The sequence below is a fragment of the Hetaerina americana genome, unplaced genomic scaffold (assembly GCF_022747635.1).
Source record: "Hetaerina americana unplaced genomic scaffold, ioHetAmer1.1.p SCAF_5, whole genome shotgun sequence".
Taxonomy (NCBI): domain Eukaryota; kingdom Metazoa; phylum Arthropoda; class Insecta; order Odonata; family Calopterygidae; genus Hetaerina; species Hetaerina americana.
The window spans coordinates 17,003,045-17,020,389 of NW_027287095.1; the positions used below are offsets into that span (position 1 = coordinate 17,003,045).

The 17,345-nt window shown below is 36.6% G+C and overlaps 2 protein-coding genes across 2 annotated transcripts in view; one reads left to right on the forward strand and one right to left on the reverse strand.

Annotated features, from left to right (window-relative positions):
* The window catches only part of PhKgamma (phosphorylase kinase gamma), a 39,995-nt gene extending 37,735 nt beyond the window's left edge, over nt 1–2,260 (reverse strand). The window contains exon 1 of the mRNA XM_071592435.1: nt 2,146–2,260. The gene's annotated coding sequence lies outside the window, so the exon portion shown is untranslated. The remainder of the gene's footprint in view (nt 1–2,145) is intronic.
* A 1,011-nt stretch (nt 2,261–3,271) lies between these two features.
* Coq5 (ubiquinone biosynthesis protein COQ3, mitochondrial) overlaps nt 3,272–17,345 on the forward strand; it is a 175,374-nt gene continuing 161,300 nt past the window's right edge. The window contains exons 1-3 of the mRNA XM_071592078.1: nt 3,272–3,569; nt 3,647–3,796; nt 3,912–4,195. Of these exons, the coding sequence (XP_071448179.1) occupies nt 3,386–3,569; nt 3,647–3,796; nt 3,912–4,195 (618 nt within the window). The 5' untranslated portion in view covers nt 3,272–3,385. The remainder of the gene's footprint in view (nt 3,570–3,646; nt 3,797–3,911; nt 4,196–17,345) is intronic.

Below are 17,345 nucleotides of genomic sequence, written 5' to 3' on the forward strand. Positions count from 1 at the left end.
GATGAGGATAATAATACTAAATATTCAATTGTTCCCGGCTCAACCTTTCGGAAATTCATTTTAATAAAATTAAGAATACAAAGTAACTTTCCACTGTCCTTTATTAGCGTACAACTGGTTTCAATGCTCAAGCGTCATCATCAGGTACCTGAGTGTTGAAACCGGTTGTACGCTAATACAGGACAGTGGAAAGTTACTTTGTATTCTTAATTTTATTAATATGATAATAAAACTATTAAATTTTTATTTTCATTAGCTAGTTAGTGCTTATATTAGGATTTAAAATTTTTGTAATCTGCCACTAATCCTGCATCATTTCATTCTTTTTCCAGAGAAAAACGATTCTTCATGTATTCAGGAAACAAAATATTTCTAAAGAGAGATAAAAAAGTCAATTTATATGGGGATATTAGTGCAGATGTACAGGCCCAGGAACTTATTTAATTGGGATGATGTGTTAGTGGACAAAATAAGGCCAGTATGGCAATTTTAAGTTGATAGCTTGTTATACAAATGGCCAAAGGTGGTTTCATTGTTTCAGGTCAGGTCAATTGTTTCCATGATACCTGGAAGGTTACCTGATCTTACTCTCCTAGATATAGGAACCTGTAATAATAATGTTCATTTGCCTGATGATCAAAATATAGGAGAACATGGTAGAAGGCACATCCATTATACATAGCTACACATTTGTATGTAAGAAAAATCCTCAACACTACAATAAGGCTTGCATGAGAAGTACTATTTTAAATCGTGCTAAGGCTAAGAAAAGTAACAAATGTATTTTTGGCTCATTTGACAAACGATAGAACAATTAATAACTGTGGCTAATGGGCTATTATTATTATTATAAGGATGCTTTGGTGATGATTTAGGTATAAGTTGTTCTGTATTCAAGTAAGATGGCTATGAATATCAGCATTAGTTTTCTTAAAGTGCTTCACAAAGAAAATTAAATGAAACACATATGCACCGAGAATACTAAGGATTTTGTTTTTTCTGAAGAGGTTTACAGGATGTCAATGATAACATTACTCTTACAATATGTTTTTTGGTGATGGGACACTTGGTTTATCAAAGAGGGTGTACCACATTATGAATTTTACAATAAGTTTTTCTTCTGTAAAAGTGACTATGGTGCAGGGAAAGCAAACTAGATACTGTGGGATATTGATGACTAAAGAAATCTAATACAAAGTGAAGAGGATAGCAATTTTAAAATGTACTCTAATATACCTGTATGTATTCCAACAGTAAAGGGTGTGCAAGCTATTAATTTGGAAAGGTTAGCTGCATGGATATTTCAGTGGATTTTTAATGCAACAGGGATTCAGGGTACCATGGTTAAGAAAATAGTTGTAAATTGGAGAGATTTGTCAGGAGAGATAGGATTATTGCAGATTCAGTTCCCAAAGATGTAGAATGAGTATGAAAAAGTGTTTTTAGCATGAATTGGGTGACAGAGTGGTGGAGGTACTGTCATATCTTTGTAGGTTTTGAGTGGTGGTAATTGTAGAATTAGAAACCCTACTTCCTCATCCTGCAACCCTTATTCACAATCACACTGTCTAAGGGTAACCAAACCTTTTTGTTTCATATCATGTAATACACATTAATATATAATACAAAATAAAGTAATCAAAGGTGCAGCTCATTAAAAATTGGAATATATAAAACTTTAACAGTATACAGAGGTACATGGTTGGAGGAGTTTGAATGTGGCAGACACAATTAGATACAAATAAAAGGAACATATCAATTATGTAAATAAATATTTGTCACTAAGAAAATTTCAATGTTCCATAAGCATCATTTGTTTATAAATTTGAATATAATGCAATGTTCAATTTGCTTTGTTTGGAATATAATGTGGTCAGTAAGGGTTATCACATGCTTCCCTTCATGTCAGGCAAATAGCAATGCTCCTGTGCGGAGACATATGGCTCAAATAATTAAGGCCTTTTCAACTAAACTGTGGTTACTTCTCATCTACCTCTTCTCATTGGCATAGGATGAATCAACCACAGTTTTAAAATTAAAATGTTTTCACAAAAAACAAATAAGTTTTTATTTTTAAAGAGAAGTAATGCAGAATGGAACAAGCTAGAGAAACAGATGCCAAGAAAAACCTTAAACAGCTATTACCTTATCAATGTGTGTCACATTCCTTATGCCAAATGCTATTGTGTACGCATCAAAGGTCTCACTTCCCAGGGGCAATTTTCCTGCGCTCCCGTAAATGCACCGAATTTTCTTTTTGTTACCCAGCTTTTCAGCCCTCTTCTTCCCAACCGCAAGCATTGCTTCATTGATGCCACATATGGTCACTTTACCGACATCAATTTTCACTGACGATTCGAGGTCTACAATAGATAATTTATTCTCTGACCAAAACTCGTAAGAAATAGAAAGGAAATCTCCTGTATAAAGAAATAAACAGACATTTGTATCCAACATGTATTTCAAAGCGTATATTAATAATGCATTCGTATAAAGTATGAATGCACCTTGAGGAAATTCCGTAAACTTGGTTACCTGTTCCACCGGCTACATCAGGAAGTCGAGAGAAGGTGATAGCCTCTGAATAAACTTTTTCCATATTCTATGAATTCCAAAGCTCACAGCGTCATTCATAGTATCGTATGACTCGGCAACGGTTTCAAAAACATCGTGAACTGAAATAAATGGCATAAAATTATGCTCTTACGATTTTCTATCTTTATTTAGAACGAATTTATACTAGAAAACATACCTTTCTGCTCTTTCTCTTCCTCCTTTACGGTCTGAAATCCAAAATGTGTCTCTCTATTTTCCGTTTGCACCTTTTGTAGGCAATAGCTGCGAGAACACAGAACTAAAAGCCACCTAGACCTATATCTGCCCAACAAATGCCTCACAGCGCAAAACATTGTCGTCAATGAATTCGCCTGTGCCATAACTGAAATAAAAACTCTCCGTTTTATACCAATTTGAAAATTAGAACTTTATTGGTTTCACTGACACCTAGTGGAAGTTGCTGTACTCCCTTATAATAGGTTGGGAGGGACGTCATACATGCTACTGTCGCTGCATTGCTTGTATGCCTTTATTTACAAAATAATATTCAGCAAAAAAGTAAATAAAAATAAAATTGTCACAAAAAATTGCATTTATATCTTAAAATATGTATTTTGGGCATAGTAGTGTGCAGTTTCTTGTAGTTGGCAAGGGGGAGAGAAAAAATGAATGTGAGTTACTGAAGAGTTGGCAACTTAGCTAGAGTAGCCTGTATGACGTCTCTCCCAACCTATTATAAGGGAGTACAGCAACTTCCACTAGGTGTCAGTGAAACCAATGAAGTTCTAGTTTTCAAATTGGTATAATACGGAAAGTGTTTATTTCAGTAATGGCACAGGCGAATTCAATAACGTCAATGTTTCGCGCTGTGAGACATTTGTTAGGCAGAGATAGAACAAGGCGGCTTTTAGTTTTGAGTTCTCGCAGCTATTGCCAACAGAAGGTGCAAACGGAAAATAGAGAGACACATTTTGGATTTCAGACCGTAAAGGAGGAAGAGAAAGAGCAGAAAGGTATGTTTTCTAGTATAAATTAGTTCTAAATAAAGATAGAAAATCGTAAGAGCATAATTTTATGCCATTTATTTCAGTTCACGATGTTTTTGAAACCGTTGCCGAGTCATACGATAATATGAATGACGCTATGAGCTTTGGAATTCATAGAATATGGAAAGATATATTTATGCAGAGGCTGTCACCTACACTCGACACAAGACTTCTTGATGTAGCCGGCGGAACAGGTAAGCAAGTTTACGGATCTTCCTCAAGTTGTAATCATGATTTATGCTAATGCAGTAGTAACTAATGCTTTGAAATGTGTGTTTGGCTGTATATATCTGTTGATTTTCTGCATAGGGGACATTTCCTTTCGATTTCTTAACTACCAACGAGTTTTGGACAAAGAAAAATTATCTACTGTAGACCTCGAATCGTCATTGAAAATTGATGCCGGTAAAGTGACCGTATGTGACATCAATGAAGCAATGCTGGCGGTTGGGAAGAAGAGGGCTGAAAAGTTGGGTTACGAAAAGGAAATCCAGTGGATTCACGGGAATGCAGAAAAATTGCCCCTGGAAAGTGAGACCTTTGATGCGTACACAATAGCATTTGGCATAAGGAACGTGACGCACATAGACAAGGTAATAGTTGTTTAAGGCCTTTCCTAGCATTTGTTTCTCTTTTTATTTCATGGCTGGCTCTTCGCAAGGTTGCCTCATACCACACACATTGAAATTTTGCTGTTTTATGAATGGAATCATTGGCAAACTTTCTTTTTCACCATTTGATTAATTATTTATATGCCTTAAATGAGCGTTTTCTGAAAATGTTGCCGTCCATAGATCTATTGCCATGGAAAGGATTCGTTGTGATACACTTTTATTCAAAGCTTTGCCCTTTCACATGTTTGCTGGCAATTTGAATCTATTTGGGGAATGGGATACTTAGAGATTCGTATTTTGTTTCGATATTATGCTTAGATTGACAAGAAATGTGAGGGGAATGGGCGAAAATGGTGCAATAGCTGAAGAACAATAAAAGAAGAAAGTCATTGAACCAAAGGTTCCCTCACCCTGAGATGTAATTCATATTCCATTGTTTCATTCAGGGGTACATCATATTTTCATTGTTATTCAGTATAGAATAGCAATTGATTTTTTGGCTCGTCTTTAAACCTTTTTACTGAGTCATTCCACATCCAAAAAATGTCTCTTACCTAGTACTAAACCCTACGATGTAAGGAATTTGCTTATCATGGTAATAAGGGGGGCAGCAGATCCTTTTCCTGTACTACATATGGTTTGTCAGAAAGATCTGGTGCCTGAATAATCACACAGCTGGGGTGAATCTGAGTGTATCCGGAGGCGTTGAACTGATGACCTTGGGCAACCCAGTGGACTACTACGTACCTATCTGAAATATTCTTTAATATAACTAATATTTCTTTAAAAATATTATGCTGAAAATATTTGGAGAACAAAATTTTGAGTATTGTTTGTTAACTTTTTTGTAAATTGGGTCTCTGTATTTTTTTATCTGGCGAATGTGCAATAGAATATTTTTTCCCATTTATTTTCAGAAATAAGTTGATTAGTTATAATTATATCAAATGTGCAAAGTATATTACCTTATGAAATATGCATGAATATTGTTAATTTACCATGCGAAGTAATTTATTTGTTTACAATTTCATTGCAAAATTTGAATTATATGGTCCACAAATTTAGTTTTTAGAGTATAACTTCCATCTGGCCAGTTTATTCACTAATTAGTGTAATTTCAGTTGAGAAATGGTATTGTCTTCCTGATATTGTCTGTTATGGGTTATCAGCAGCTGCTAAATAAGCAGCACCTGCATGAGGAATGGGCAATGGATAGCTATCTCCTTGCCTTGGCCAGTGAAATGATAGTGATGGTCCATGAGAATGTAAAAACACGAAAATAATGCCTCCTTCATCCATATCTACTTCAGACACCATGCCAAACTGCCACAAGCTGTCATACATACAAGCTCTTCGAGATGATTTGTACAAAACCTCAGCTTTTACAAATGTAGTTTGCTTGTTCTCTGTATTTGAGAGAGGGCTTGTCATCAGCACTAATCCTCCTAGCCTTCGCAGTCCCTGAAGCACCTAACAGTTTAAAGGTGTGGGAATTTCTGTCATCGGGAAGAGTTTGCACATCTTTAAGGGGATCGCTTAGGGTCAAATCTACAGTCTTCTGGGATGCAGTGGAAATTGATTTTTTCCAACAGCTTTTTTTTTTGCAAAAATTAAAAAAACACCAATGTTGTAATCTATCTCTTAAGTGTCCACTTTTGATTCTCTTTTGTTAAGCCCATAATTTGGCCATTTCCCTGATTTGATTTCATTGTTTTGACATGGCTAGTTGCAAAAAAATAATCTGCCGGCAGTCTTTCCCACGGAAATACAGGCTAAGAAAATTGTACTAAACACATATTCTTGTTTTCTCTGCAGCGCAACCATTGCCAAAATGATGCATTTATTTTTTGGACTGAAAGAACTAATTTTTAGGAGCTAAATAACTTTTTGTTGTTTTTGTAAATTACATCATGTATGAGGTCATCATATAAAACATTACATAATATATTACATAACATTACCATACATTACCATTAACCATTAACATTACATACATAACCATTAACATTACAATATATTACATAACATGCCATTACATATTAACGTGCTCTTTCCACTATTGCTCGCTCTGCTTTGTCTGTTTTTAAATTTCCCCTCCCATTCCTTGTCTCACTCTGTCGGGGGATCCTCTCGCTACCTTGTACAGCGTTAGGTTACATTCCCTGCCCCTGTTCTTGGGGGAGGAGACCGTTGTATGTTGCAAGTCCATGTGGTAGTGCAATTTCGCCTTCTTATTTTTCAAATTCTAACTTGCACGACACTGGATAAATTTTTACTGCATCCTAAGGTGCAATTGTTGGTTAGTTGATAATATACGTATTTGCATGCGGATTGGCTGAAAGGATTTTTGCATGAATTTATACGCAACTGTGGGTATAAGCTTTCATGGATGTGTTGATTTTACATGCGGTTTTGTTCTCTTTTACCGGTGGTGACCTAACACCCACGCCACACGCCCTTGCGGCGGCTTGCGGGGTATTTGGAAGATGAACATTGTTGAAATTATTTCTTCTCAGTCAGTCTCTCTAAAGTGTATTGCTACACATGAATCAGAAGTCTGGTGATATTGGTCTTATTTTGGATTTTAGAAGAGTAGTTCTCACTGAAGTCTCTTGAACTTAATTCGGTATCCAATGGTATGCACATTTTCTTTCAGACTTTTAAAATACGATGGCTCTGATTTCGTTATAAATGAGTGTGAACTGGAGCTTTTATATCTTGCTAACTAATTCTTTAGCAAAATCGTCATTTGGCCATTCTTTTTTATCATGCATCCTGTCACTTGAGGCCCGCAGAGATTAGTCGTTAGAGTCACTTTCATTGTAATCTTCCAACTTGGATTCCAAGAAACTCACTAAACTCTGTTTGGGGGACACGGTAATGTCTTAAATTGAAAAAATTTCTTCTCATATTGTTTTTCCCATGTTTATTACATCTTTCATAGCCATAGGTTGCCCATTACTCTTAGAAACTCTCCTCGCCGAACCTACAATTTCATGACTTCATTTCTTTCCACACCTAGCATCCGGTGTAACAGTTAAAAGTTCTTTTTCCATAACAAGCTCGATTGACAGCGTAGTCTGATGCATCAAAGACTTCCTTGTTTTTACTTTTCAGCTGTTTGTCCTTTTTCTTTCATAATTGCTAGAAGGCTGCTTATATCGGCTGCTTTATCTTTCACAAGCTTCTGTGTTTTGGCTTCTTTTTCTGCTTATATCTACATCAAGCACTTGCTCATTCTTGCTTCTACAGTTACCTGAAATGTTTCTATTATTTCCCTTCCATAAGAAAGTTTTCAGTGCTCCCTTAGGGAATGCAATTCAATGGAGAATGATCAACTTTTTTTGAAATATGAATTTCTTTCAATTGTATCTTTCTTTGTATGTGTCGTTGTTGTAAACTAGTTCCTGCTTTTGGAGGTGAGCCAATATCCTTTGTTTTAACTTCATCATTGTCACCTTCATTGCTACTCTCTTCCTTATTTGTAAATGAGCGACCTTTGCATTTCAAATAGCTTTTATGCTGGTTTAACTTTGTAGCCCCTTCGTAATATGTATTTATTTATTTGCATTGTTGAGCAGACACCACTTGTAATAATTTGTATTGTTTTACGGGTCTTTTGTGCCTTCTGGTAGCAACCCAAACACAGCTTTTGAAGGAACAAACTTTTAATAAAGGTGCTTTTGTGATGGAGACATTGTTTTTGGGTGTTCAGTCACTTCTGTTTGGATTTGGACGATCTTTGGCCTCATTTTCTTGATCTCTCCAGTGAGAGTGCTCGTACTAGGAGAAGTCTTCACTCTTACCAGTTCAGTCCCATGCATCAATGGAGTTTGCGCACCATTCCACCTTGTTTGCACTTTAATGCATTTTGGGGGAAATTAGGATTGTGTGCATGGAAAGGAGGAATCAAAGTGATAGCCTTTTGTCTGATGGTTGCTTAACCCTTGCTCCCAGGCCCTCGTCAGCCCCCTTGCTCCCTCTGAACTGCTGGTGCCTCGCACACACTCATCTCGACCTTTGGCACTCCATGGCAGTGCCTCCAATACATCTCTGGTTATCCACATGCAGCCGATACTATTGTGTGATTTTTCTGATGAAATGTTTGAAAAGGATATGGTGGAAAAAAATATGATGCGGAAACCACTGCGCCCAATCTTACTCCTTGCATTCAACTTGGATGGTGTTTATTTTTCGAAAATCAACCAGAAGGTGCTTCAAGAAATGTTTAGCGGTGAGCCGAAGAGGATTGTTTGAAACTGGATTCAGTGATGTGGAATACATTCTCTGGATGATGTTCTGCTCACTCTCTGCTATTGCCGCTTATTCATGGCCAAAAGTTCATCTGAAAATTCATAGCTCTCACTTTTCACCAGTAAGTAAATTTAGATCATATTCAGCCAAAAATTCATATTTTTGAATGACTAATTCTTAACTATAATTTAATTGTTATTTTGAAGAAAATGCTAGAAAAATTCTTTGCTTGCTCTGAATGGAAAAATTTAAGATATGCATTTCTAAGGCAAGTTGCAAATAGTTATTTGTGTCAATGAAACACTGCTATTTTTTATTTAATCTGAACTATATTTGGAAAGATTTGCTGTTTACTGAAGAGTTTTAATGAGTTCAAAATAACATGTTTCAATGTTTACAGTGGAGGATAACCCCGTCACCAGCCTTGTCATCATAGGGAGTCAGCACTCGGTGAGTTACTGATATGCACTTAGTTGCAATGGTTTTTCTTAGTTTTTTCCCTGAATGCGTGCATGTGCGCATAGTGTTTTGTACACTTATTCAAATTTTGTCTTTTTCTCATAAAAAACCATGCAGTTTGCTTTAACATAGAACACACTCCTGACAGTAAATATGTTTCAGCAGCTATCACAATTGCATGAAATTTTGACTTAAAATGTTTTATATTACTCTCGCTATAGTTTTTGGAAACATGTAAATTAATATTGGAATGACATAGTTTTGCATTAATACTGTTCTGGTGGAATAATTTTTCTCTGAGGAAAATAGAAGTCTTACTACATTTACTAAAATTTGTGTAAAAATCAGTATATTCTACACATAATTTAAAACATTTAGGCAGACATCATCAATTAAGAGCATATGCCTTCATTTTTGTGTTCAAATCAAACTAAAAATTCCACCAAAATATCTGTAGCAGCCAATGCCCATGATTATTGACTATTGCTTATATTATACTTCTGAAAGTAATTGTGTTTAACCCTCTTAGTGCGGTGGGGATTCTAGGGGTACTAGTGTGAAGTGTGAAGGGTAATTTAAGAAAATGTATCACCTTAGGAAAAAAAACATGATGAAGTAATTTGTTTAGCTATCCATATGCAGTTTTTTATTTTAAAATAAAATATTGTAGTTAATAATGATGTTGTACATGTACATCATCTGAAAAATATATGTAATTATTACAGTATTATAAATTTGAAGAATATTTTTTTAGCAATAACATTTCGATTTTTAGACACAATACTAATACTTTTTTACAACATTTTTCAATAATACTACCATATTTAAAGATAAGAAAGAATCAAAAAGACATGTAGAAAAATTATAAATAAATAAAGAAAAACCAGGGAATTGCAAATTTTTTTGTCAGCCTCTGCATAGTTCGATTTTGGTGAAAAGGCTGATCTCACTGAGTCAAATTGGGACTTTTCCCCTTTCCTTGAGACTGCGGCAATGTGCTTACAATCTAAAGGCAGAAGAAAACGAAGTTCTAACTCTCAGAGAACTACTGACAATGTAATCCAATACACAGGGCGCGAATGATTAGATAGGATGGATGGCAAGTGAAACCAAAGTGATTACAAAGTAGTGCTCTCATTTCCATCGTATCAACAAAGTCTGAATAAGCAGTTATATATCAACACCAAGACACCATAACACATTCAAGAGATTTCAGATGAACACAGATTAGTAGCCTTTCAGTGGCTTTTCATAGTGTAAAGACCACTCAGAAAAAAAAACGAGCAGACAATTAGGCTGAGCTTCCCGACATGTACAAAACTGAACCTAAAATTATAATAAAAATTATACTATTTGAAAAGCATTTAAAATTGCTAATAAAAAATAAAAAAATGTGTTACATAATTGTATGGAATTCACCTTATTGATAGCACAAAAACCATAAATTATTAAAGTAAACACCATAAGTTACAGCGATTTAAACAATAGCCTACGCAAGAGCCGATATATCGGCCCGCCGCACTTTTCGCCAGGGATACAAAAGCTGATATATCGGCCCGCCGCACTAAGAGGGTTAATGCTTCTTATAAATATGTATCTATTTCCTTTCATCATCTCTTTATCTATCTTAAAATAGTTGTGTGTCGTTGTTTACACATTGTACTTGTGGTAATTATTCTAACTACCTTCCTTGCCCAGGCATGTCTTAATAGTTAGTAATCCAAAAAAATAGTTTTTAGTGTTTTATTCATATGCTCATTATTACAACTTCCTTTGTGTTGGTATCTTAGTCAACTATATTTTATGCTTATGTTTTTCATCGTGTAAAATAATTTTATGATTCATGTCATGGTCAGTCATTCCCCAACTTATGACTATTATTTCATATGTATTTTTCTGGATCACACTTAATTCAATCCCTTTAGTATTTTGAATCATTTTTATTCTTGTTGGGATAGTATTGGATAATTTAAGACTGTATACTTTTTTTACTGTTAACTTTTTCACAAGAATCATTATCAGTTATGTTTGGACATAAATTTAATAAAGCTCAATATTAATAACTATTATAATGTACTCTCTCTTAGGTAATCTCGTGAGAGCACACACAACGCACATAGGATAGGATACTCGTACATATGGTGCGCAGAATAATAATACATGCCTTAACCTGTGAAGCATTAGGGCATAAGCTTTGCTTCAGCCAGAAAATGTTTGACTTCACACCTACGTGTCCGAGTTCATTACTAAGAATTCCCTCGGAGTTCATTAATAAGAGAATTTCTCGCTACTTTGAGATTATGAGGGTAGTCTGAAAAGTTTCTGATCCAACAAATAAAAGAGACAATTTCTCTTCAAATTTGTTTATCAAAATAGTCTCCTTTTAAGTTTATACACTTTTTCCAGTAGTGCTCTTACTTTTTAACCCTTCCAAATGATAGTTGATTTCTTTATCTGCAAAATAGTTCTTTGCATATGCAATAGCCTCCTCATCCGGTGAAAATCTCCGTCCTCCAAACAAAACTGTAAGGCTACAAATCAGAAAAAATTAATCACTGGGGCCAGACCTGGTGAATATGGTGGGTGGCTAACCAATTTGGAGTGCAATTCGTTAATTTTAGCCATGGCGACCGCCAAAGTAAGAATAGGTGCAAGATGTCCCAATGGAAAAGCATTTTCTTCTTCAAATACGGTCATTTTCTTTGCATTCAGCTTGTCAAGTAATGGTGGATAATACTCTCCCATTATTGTTTACCTTTTTGAAGAGAATCAATTGGCACAGTTCTGTAACTATCCCAAAAAACATTCACCAACACCTCTCCGGCTGATGGAACCATCTTTGCCTTTTCTGTAGGAGGGTCACCCTTTGCACTCCACTGTTCTTTTGTCTCAGGGATGTAGTGGTGGAGAAAAGTTTCATCTAGGGTGATGAATTGTTGCAAAAAAATCCTGACTCACTTCCCTTAAGCCGCTTCAACAGGGCCTGGGAAATGTTCAATGGAATGTGTTTTGGTCCAAATTGAGCAAACATAGCACCCAATGCATGGATAGCCCTATTCTTCAGCCAATAATGACAAACACATTCTTTTAACCATTGGCTCTACTATCTCTCTAACCTTAATTCGAAGGTTGTCCAGTACAATTTGGGGGAACTTTTCCATGTTATTGGTAGTTGTCACAGTTTTAGCCATCCTGAATGATCATCATCGGCCAAGCTGGTATGGCCACGTTTAAATTCAGCTGCCTATAACTTCACAATGCATAAATGATGCTGCCACGTCCATGTACACGGCTTGCATTTGATTAGTGTAGCTTGATTTGATCAGCTCATCTTTGATTTGGGTGGGCTATTGCCTTTCAAAAACAAATATTTAATGACAGCTCAATACTCAATTTTTTCCATTTTCGCAAAATCCCTTTCGATTCACTCAATGGAAATTTAATTCACCCAGGAATGAGTCCCTCATTATGGGCAACAGCCCTGACTTGGTGGAAGGGTTTGTGCATTCTGATGACCTCTGGTGCTGTTCTGGTAGGTATTTGCTCATGGTAGGGTCACCTAGTCCAGATCAGTCAAAGGGTAGGAGACAGATGAAAGGTAGGCTACACATCTGCCCTCTGTGGAGTGCTGAGTGAAGGTGTCACGTTAAAAGCACTTTGGAGGAAGCTTGGCTTGGCCTACTGGGCTGTGTGTCATACCTGTCAGTAGGAGAGAGGAGGCTTTCACATTTGTCATCTCACAAAATCCTTGTGAAGTGGAATCCACAGCAACAGCAGCTAAGAAGGCTTACAAGATGACTAAACCCGTAAGAACAGGGGCATAGTGTTTAGGCAATGTTAAGAACAAGGGAATTAGAAAATACAAAGTGAGAAATCGAGAGAGGAATTACAGATTATAGATAATTGAGGTCTTTGTGAGGTGAGATGGAAGAATAGCAGGAATTATTGGAGTGATTATTATAGAGCAATAATCAGTGAAAGGAAAGAGAACCAGTGAGAGGTGTTAATTTTATAGATTAAAAAGGCCGGAGGAAGCTTAGTAAACATGGAGCAGGTGAGTGATTGAATATTATTAGTAGGAGTAAAACCAAATCCAAAGAACTAAATCATTGTTCAGGTCTACATACCAGCAAGTAACTATGGGTTAGAGGAACAGGGTATACAATCTGTTAGGGAGAATAATTGAAAGTGTTCTTGGGGGAAACATTCGATAGTTAGTTAAAATTGGTACCCAGATAGGAAGAGATGGAAGTGAGATAGAAAGCTTCAGTTCAGGAACACAGAATGAACATTGGGATAAAGCAATTGAGTTTTGCTGGAGAGATAGTGGAAATCATAATGTACACATGATTTAAATGCTGCCATTGACAGGCACATGTGGAAGATGCACTGGGAGTCAGAGTACTATCAATCAGACTATTATGTTTAGACGCAGATTAAGGAACTTCATGATTAATATGCAGTTTCCTGGAAGCAGATGCGGATTAATATCATTATTTAGTACTAGTGAAGTTTGATACAGATCGAAGAGTATAAAACCGGGAGGAAGGATGAGGAAGTGAAATGTAAAAACTGTAATTGGAAGAAAAAGGTGGGACTACCAGGAGGCAGTAGGAAAAAGGAGGATCAACTGCTGTTTAACTCGCGTTGACATAGCACTAGAACACGTTTCCATACTTCCGCTCCTCAAAATTCGTACACTGGAAGAATGTAACGACCTCAAACCCACACATACGTGTCGAGGGGGAATGTTACTTCCACATACCACCAGGAGTGCTTCTGAAGGTCATTTTGTTTGTGGTCTACAAGTATGTGTGCATTAGTTTTCAGTCTACCCTCGTAGTAGTTGTTGAAATTTCCTGTGACACACTTTAGTTTTTGGAAAGGTTTTCGAAGATTTCCATGTATTATTTGTAATTGTAATTTTCATTTTTTTATCATATATGTTTATCATTTTGATGTATCTCCTATTTTGTGGCTTGGAGAGACAGGCTCCTGCTGTCATCTGGTTTATAATTATGCTATAATTTTATTTATTATTTGTATGGATATATATTGGTGGTTAATGAAATATTAAATGGTATTCTACTTGCAGAATCAATAGCTGGGACTCAAAGGAGCATTAAATTGGTATCTCCAGAAGATTGGATGAATATTGATTGAAAGCATGAAGTCTTTTGAATGGTAGGTATAATGTTTCTTTTAAGGTACATTATTAATGACTGGTTGATGAAGTTACAATAGACTGCTAAAAATAATAGAAAAGTGAGGTGAAATAATCTGGCACCTTTTGTTTGGCCACCAGACCTGGTCAGTGGCCAGATTGGATGAAATTGTTTTTATCATTACATATTACTTAACATCTGTGCATTTGGTGCGGAATTGCAGCTTTACCATGGTGTCATTAATTATAATGGTTTCCGGCCATAGTAGTTTTTCTTATTATTGGATAATTGTGAGGGGTGAATAGTGATTTTCAGTTTTTACCGTTTGCTTGGCTATTTAGTTCAAAACTTGTCCCATCATAATCCTTAGATTTATTTCCATATACTTAGCAATTTAAAGTTAAGCACACATCTAGTTAGGAATGTGAAGAGCAATTGAAAGCGTATTCAGTAGAGCTTAGTGGAATGTCTTGCGGACTAGATTGCTTCCGGCAATGTTTGCTAGTACAGTCTGTGTGGTGTTTGCATGGCTGGTGGGTGCACTTGACTAGGCTGATTGATTGCATTCCTTTCCTAACTGGCTAGAGAGACAGCTGCTTTAGCTTCAAAAGGCTGACATATTGCCCCCTTATTGTTATACTCTTGTTCTCAATCTAGTCGAAATTGCTATGTATTTAGCCTTGAGGATGATCATAAAAGTTTTTAGGGTAGACTTTGTGTGGAGAAAACGAGATGGGTATATTTTGGAAGAGGAAAGTACGATGGTCATGTCCCTCTATGTTTCTGTTCTGCAGAATGGATTCATAGTTTTGTAATGAGTGCCAATAATCCTCTCCTCAAATCCACACTTGTGTTGGATTGGGCATTCATACTTGGCTTAATCCAATGATATTGAAATGTTGAAATGTTGAAAAATGAATGATATTGAAACTGAAGTCAGGCATTGATGCTCATCCATTCAACTGATAATGTGAGATTAAAAATCAAGGTAATTCACATTCCAATGCTAATATTACATCATGCACTAGGAGAAATTTGATTTCAAATTATCTTATGCTCGTTCCATTGAAAAGTGTCTGGCTTAGTGTATTGGTAAAAGAGCAACATTCACCTGAGATTGTGGAATAGATTCATCCCACCAAACTAGTGGAATCAAATGTTGAAGGCAAAGGTGCATGCCTTCAAAAATACATGGAAGAAATTCTTACATTTTGATAAAAATTATTCAAACTTGATTAGCAATCATGGCAAACTATCGGTATTGCATCAAAGAAGAAGTAATGGAAAAACGGCAATCCTCTATTTTGGTAGGAGTGAGCATTTTGGCATTAATTTTATTTGATTAGGATAAATTCTTGATCGCTTGTCTTTCTCATACTTACAAGTTGAAGTGGAACTCCTCTGAAGACAGTCTTCAGTGCTTTATAATACTTTCAACTTCACGATGATGTAGGCATGAAATGAGTGCTACACCATTCATAACCATCAGTAGACTCCATGTGTGCACTAATTACTGGGACTGAGTTGTTGCTTTGAGAAACTGGCCCCAAGTGAACATCCAACATGCTAATCAAATTTTGAAAAAGGTGATTAAAGCTAAGTCTTGATTTTGTGCAACAAATCGCAAATATAATTGTGGAGATGGGCTGAAGTGCATTTAGTCTGACTCATATTTCTATAACATCACTGAAAAGTGTGTCTATAATTCTAAATATACCTATGAGTCTCCTCACACAATTATACACAATGTTTTCTTTTTATTCTGGAAAGCCCTCTTAATCTGCTTCACTCTGCACTAGAATCAGTTTTTCAATGTTGATGATAAGCATGCCTTATCCATTTCTATTTGGCATCATGGATATTAACGTAGTTGTTGGCAAAAACAGTAAATGATAATAATAAATTTTCTGATCTAAATCAAAGACAAGTATTCCAGAAATACAGTGTATACGGAATTTCAGTCTGGTCGTGTGTGGAAGGAACAAGTACGATACAGGGATTGGGTAGGTGTGGTGGCTAATGTACTGGCCTCCTACCCAGAGGGGTTCGAATCCTGAAGATGGCAGATCTTTTTCAATGGTATCCCAATCCCTGCTTGAGGTGCTTTGTGGAGAGCACTTTGAATGAGTATGCCCTCCAAATAAAAATGTTTATCTATCTATCCATCTACAGGGTTCGTCCGGAAAATAAGTGTACTGAGCTCAGGAAAAACAATTTATTACACTTTTACATATCTTAAGCTAATATTCCTCAAAATAGGACCCTTGTGAGTCGATACACTTGTTCCAGCGGCGTTCCCATTCCTGGAACGCTCCCGCGAAGGCATCATCGGGAACCTCTCGAAGACTCGTCGTCGACCTCTTCTCTGCCCTCCACAAACATCTTGTGCCACCGAAAGATCATGTTTCTGGACATGGCTGACTCCCCGTAAGCCTGGTTAATCATACCGACAGTTTCGGTAGACGATTTCCCAAGCTTTACCGCAAATTTGATGGAATAACGCTGCTCCAAAAACTTCGGCATCGCGTTGCGTGACGTGGGTCGAGCGTGAAGGTTCGCGTTAACAGAGCTCCTCACTACACCACAGCTCAGAGCCAACTGCCTTTGTCAGCGTCGCTTGCCAACATACCCCCCTCCAATCGCAGCCCGTCAGAGCGGTGCTGGGCGTGCCTGGAGCGGCGCGCCCAGCCCAGGAGTCAGTACACTTATTTTCCGGACGAACCCTGTATCTTTCCATCCCTAATGGTGCAAATGAACTCAGCAGTCGGTCACCTCACCTAAATCTACGACTACCATTAGTACAATACTTATGAAAATGAAGAATTATAAAATGAATAACCTACAAAAATACTATCAATTCCAAAGATATGAGAATGACCCAAGTCTTATGCTTTTTTCTTGTTTTGTTGACCTTCCTAAGGCAGGTCCTATTGCTGGCTCTCCAGCTTTCTCCATCCTTTGCATTTCTTGTCATCCATTCATAATTCTCTCATCCCATTTTGTCGAGCAGCATACTAATATTTCCTCTATATCTACATTTCCTGTGCATCAATATGTATCCAAGGCATGTCATTTTTGTTTTAATTTGTAACAGCCATTTTTATTCTCCAATGTGTTTATTTGTCACTCTTTCAACCTTAATTATTTCCTGTTTCTCTTTAACTGCATTCAACATCTTTGGAAGTTTCATGCTTTATGGTGTCTGCCTTTCTCTTCTACTCAAGACAAAGCAATCCAAGCTAGCATTTTGT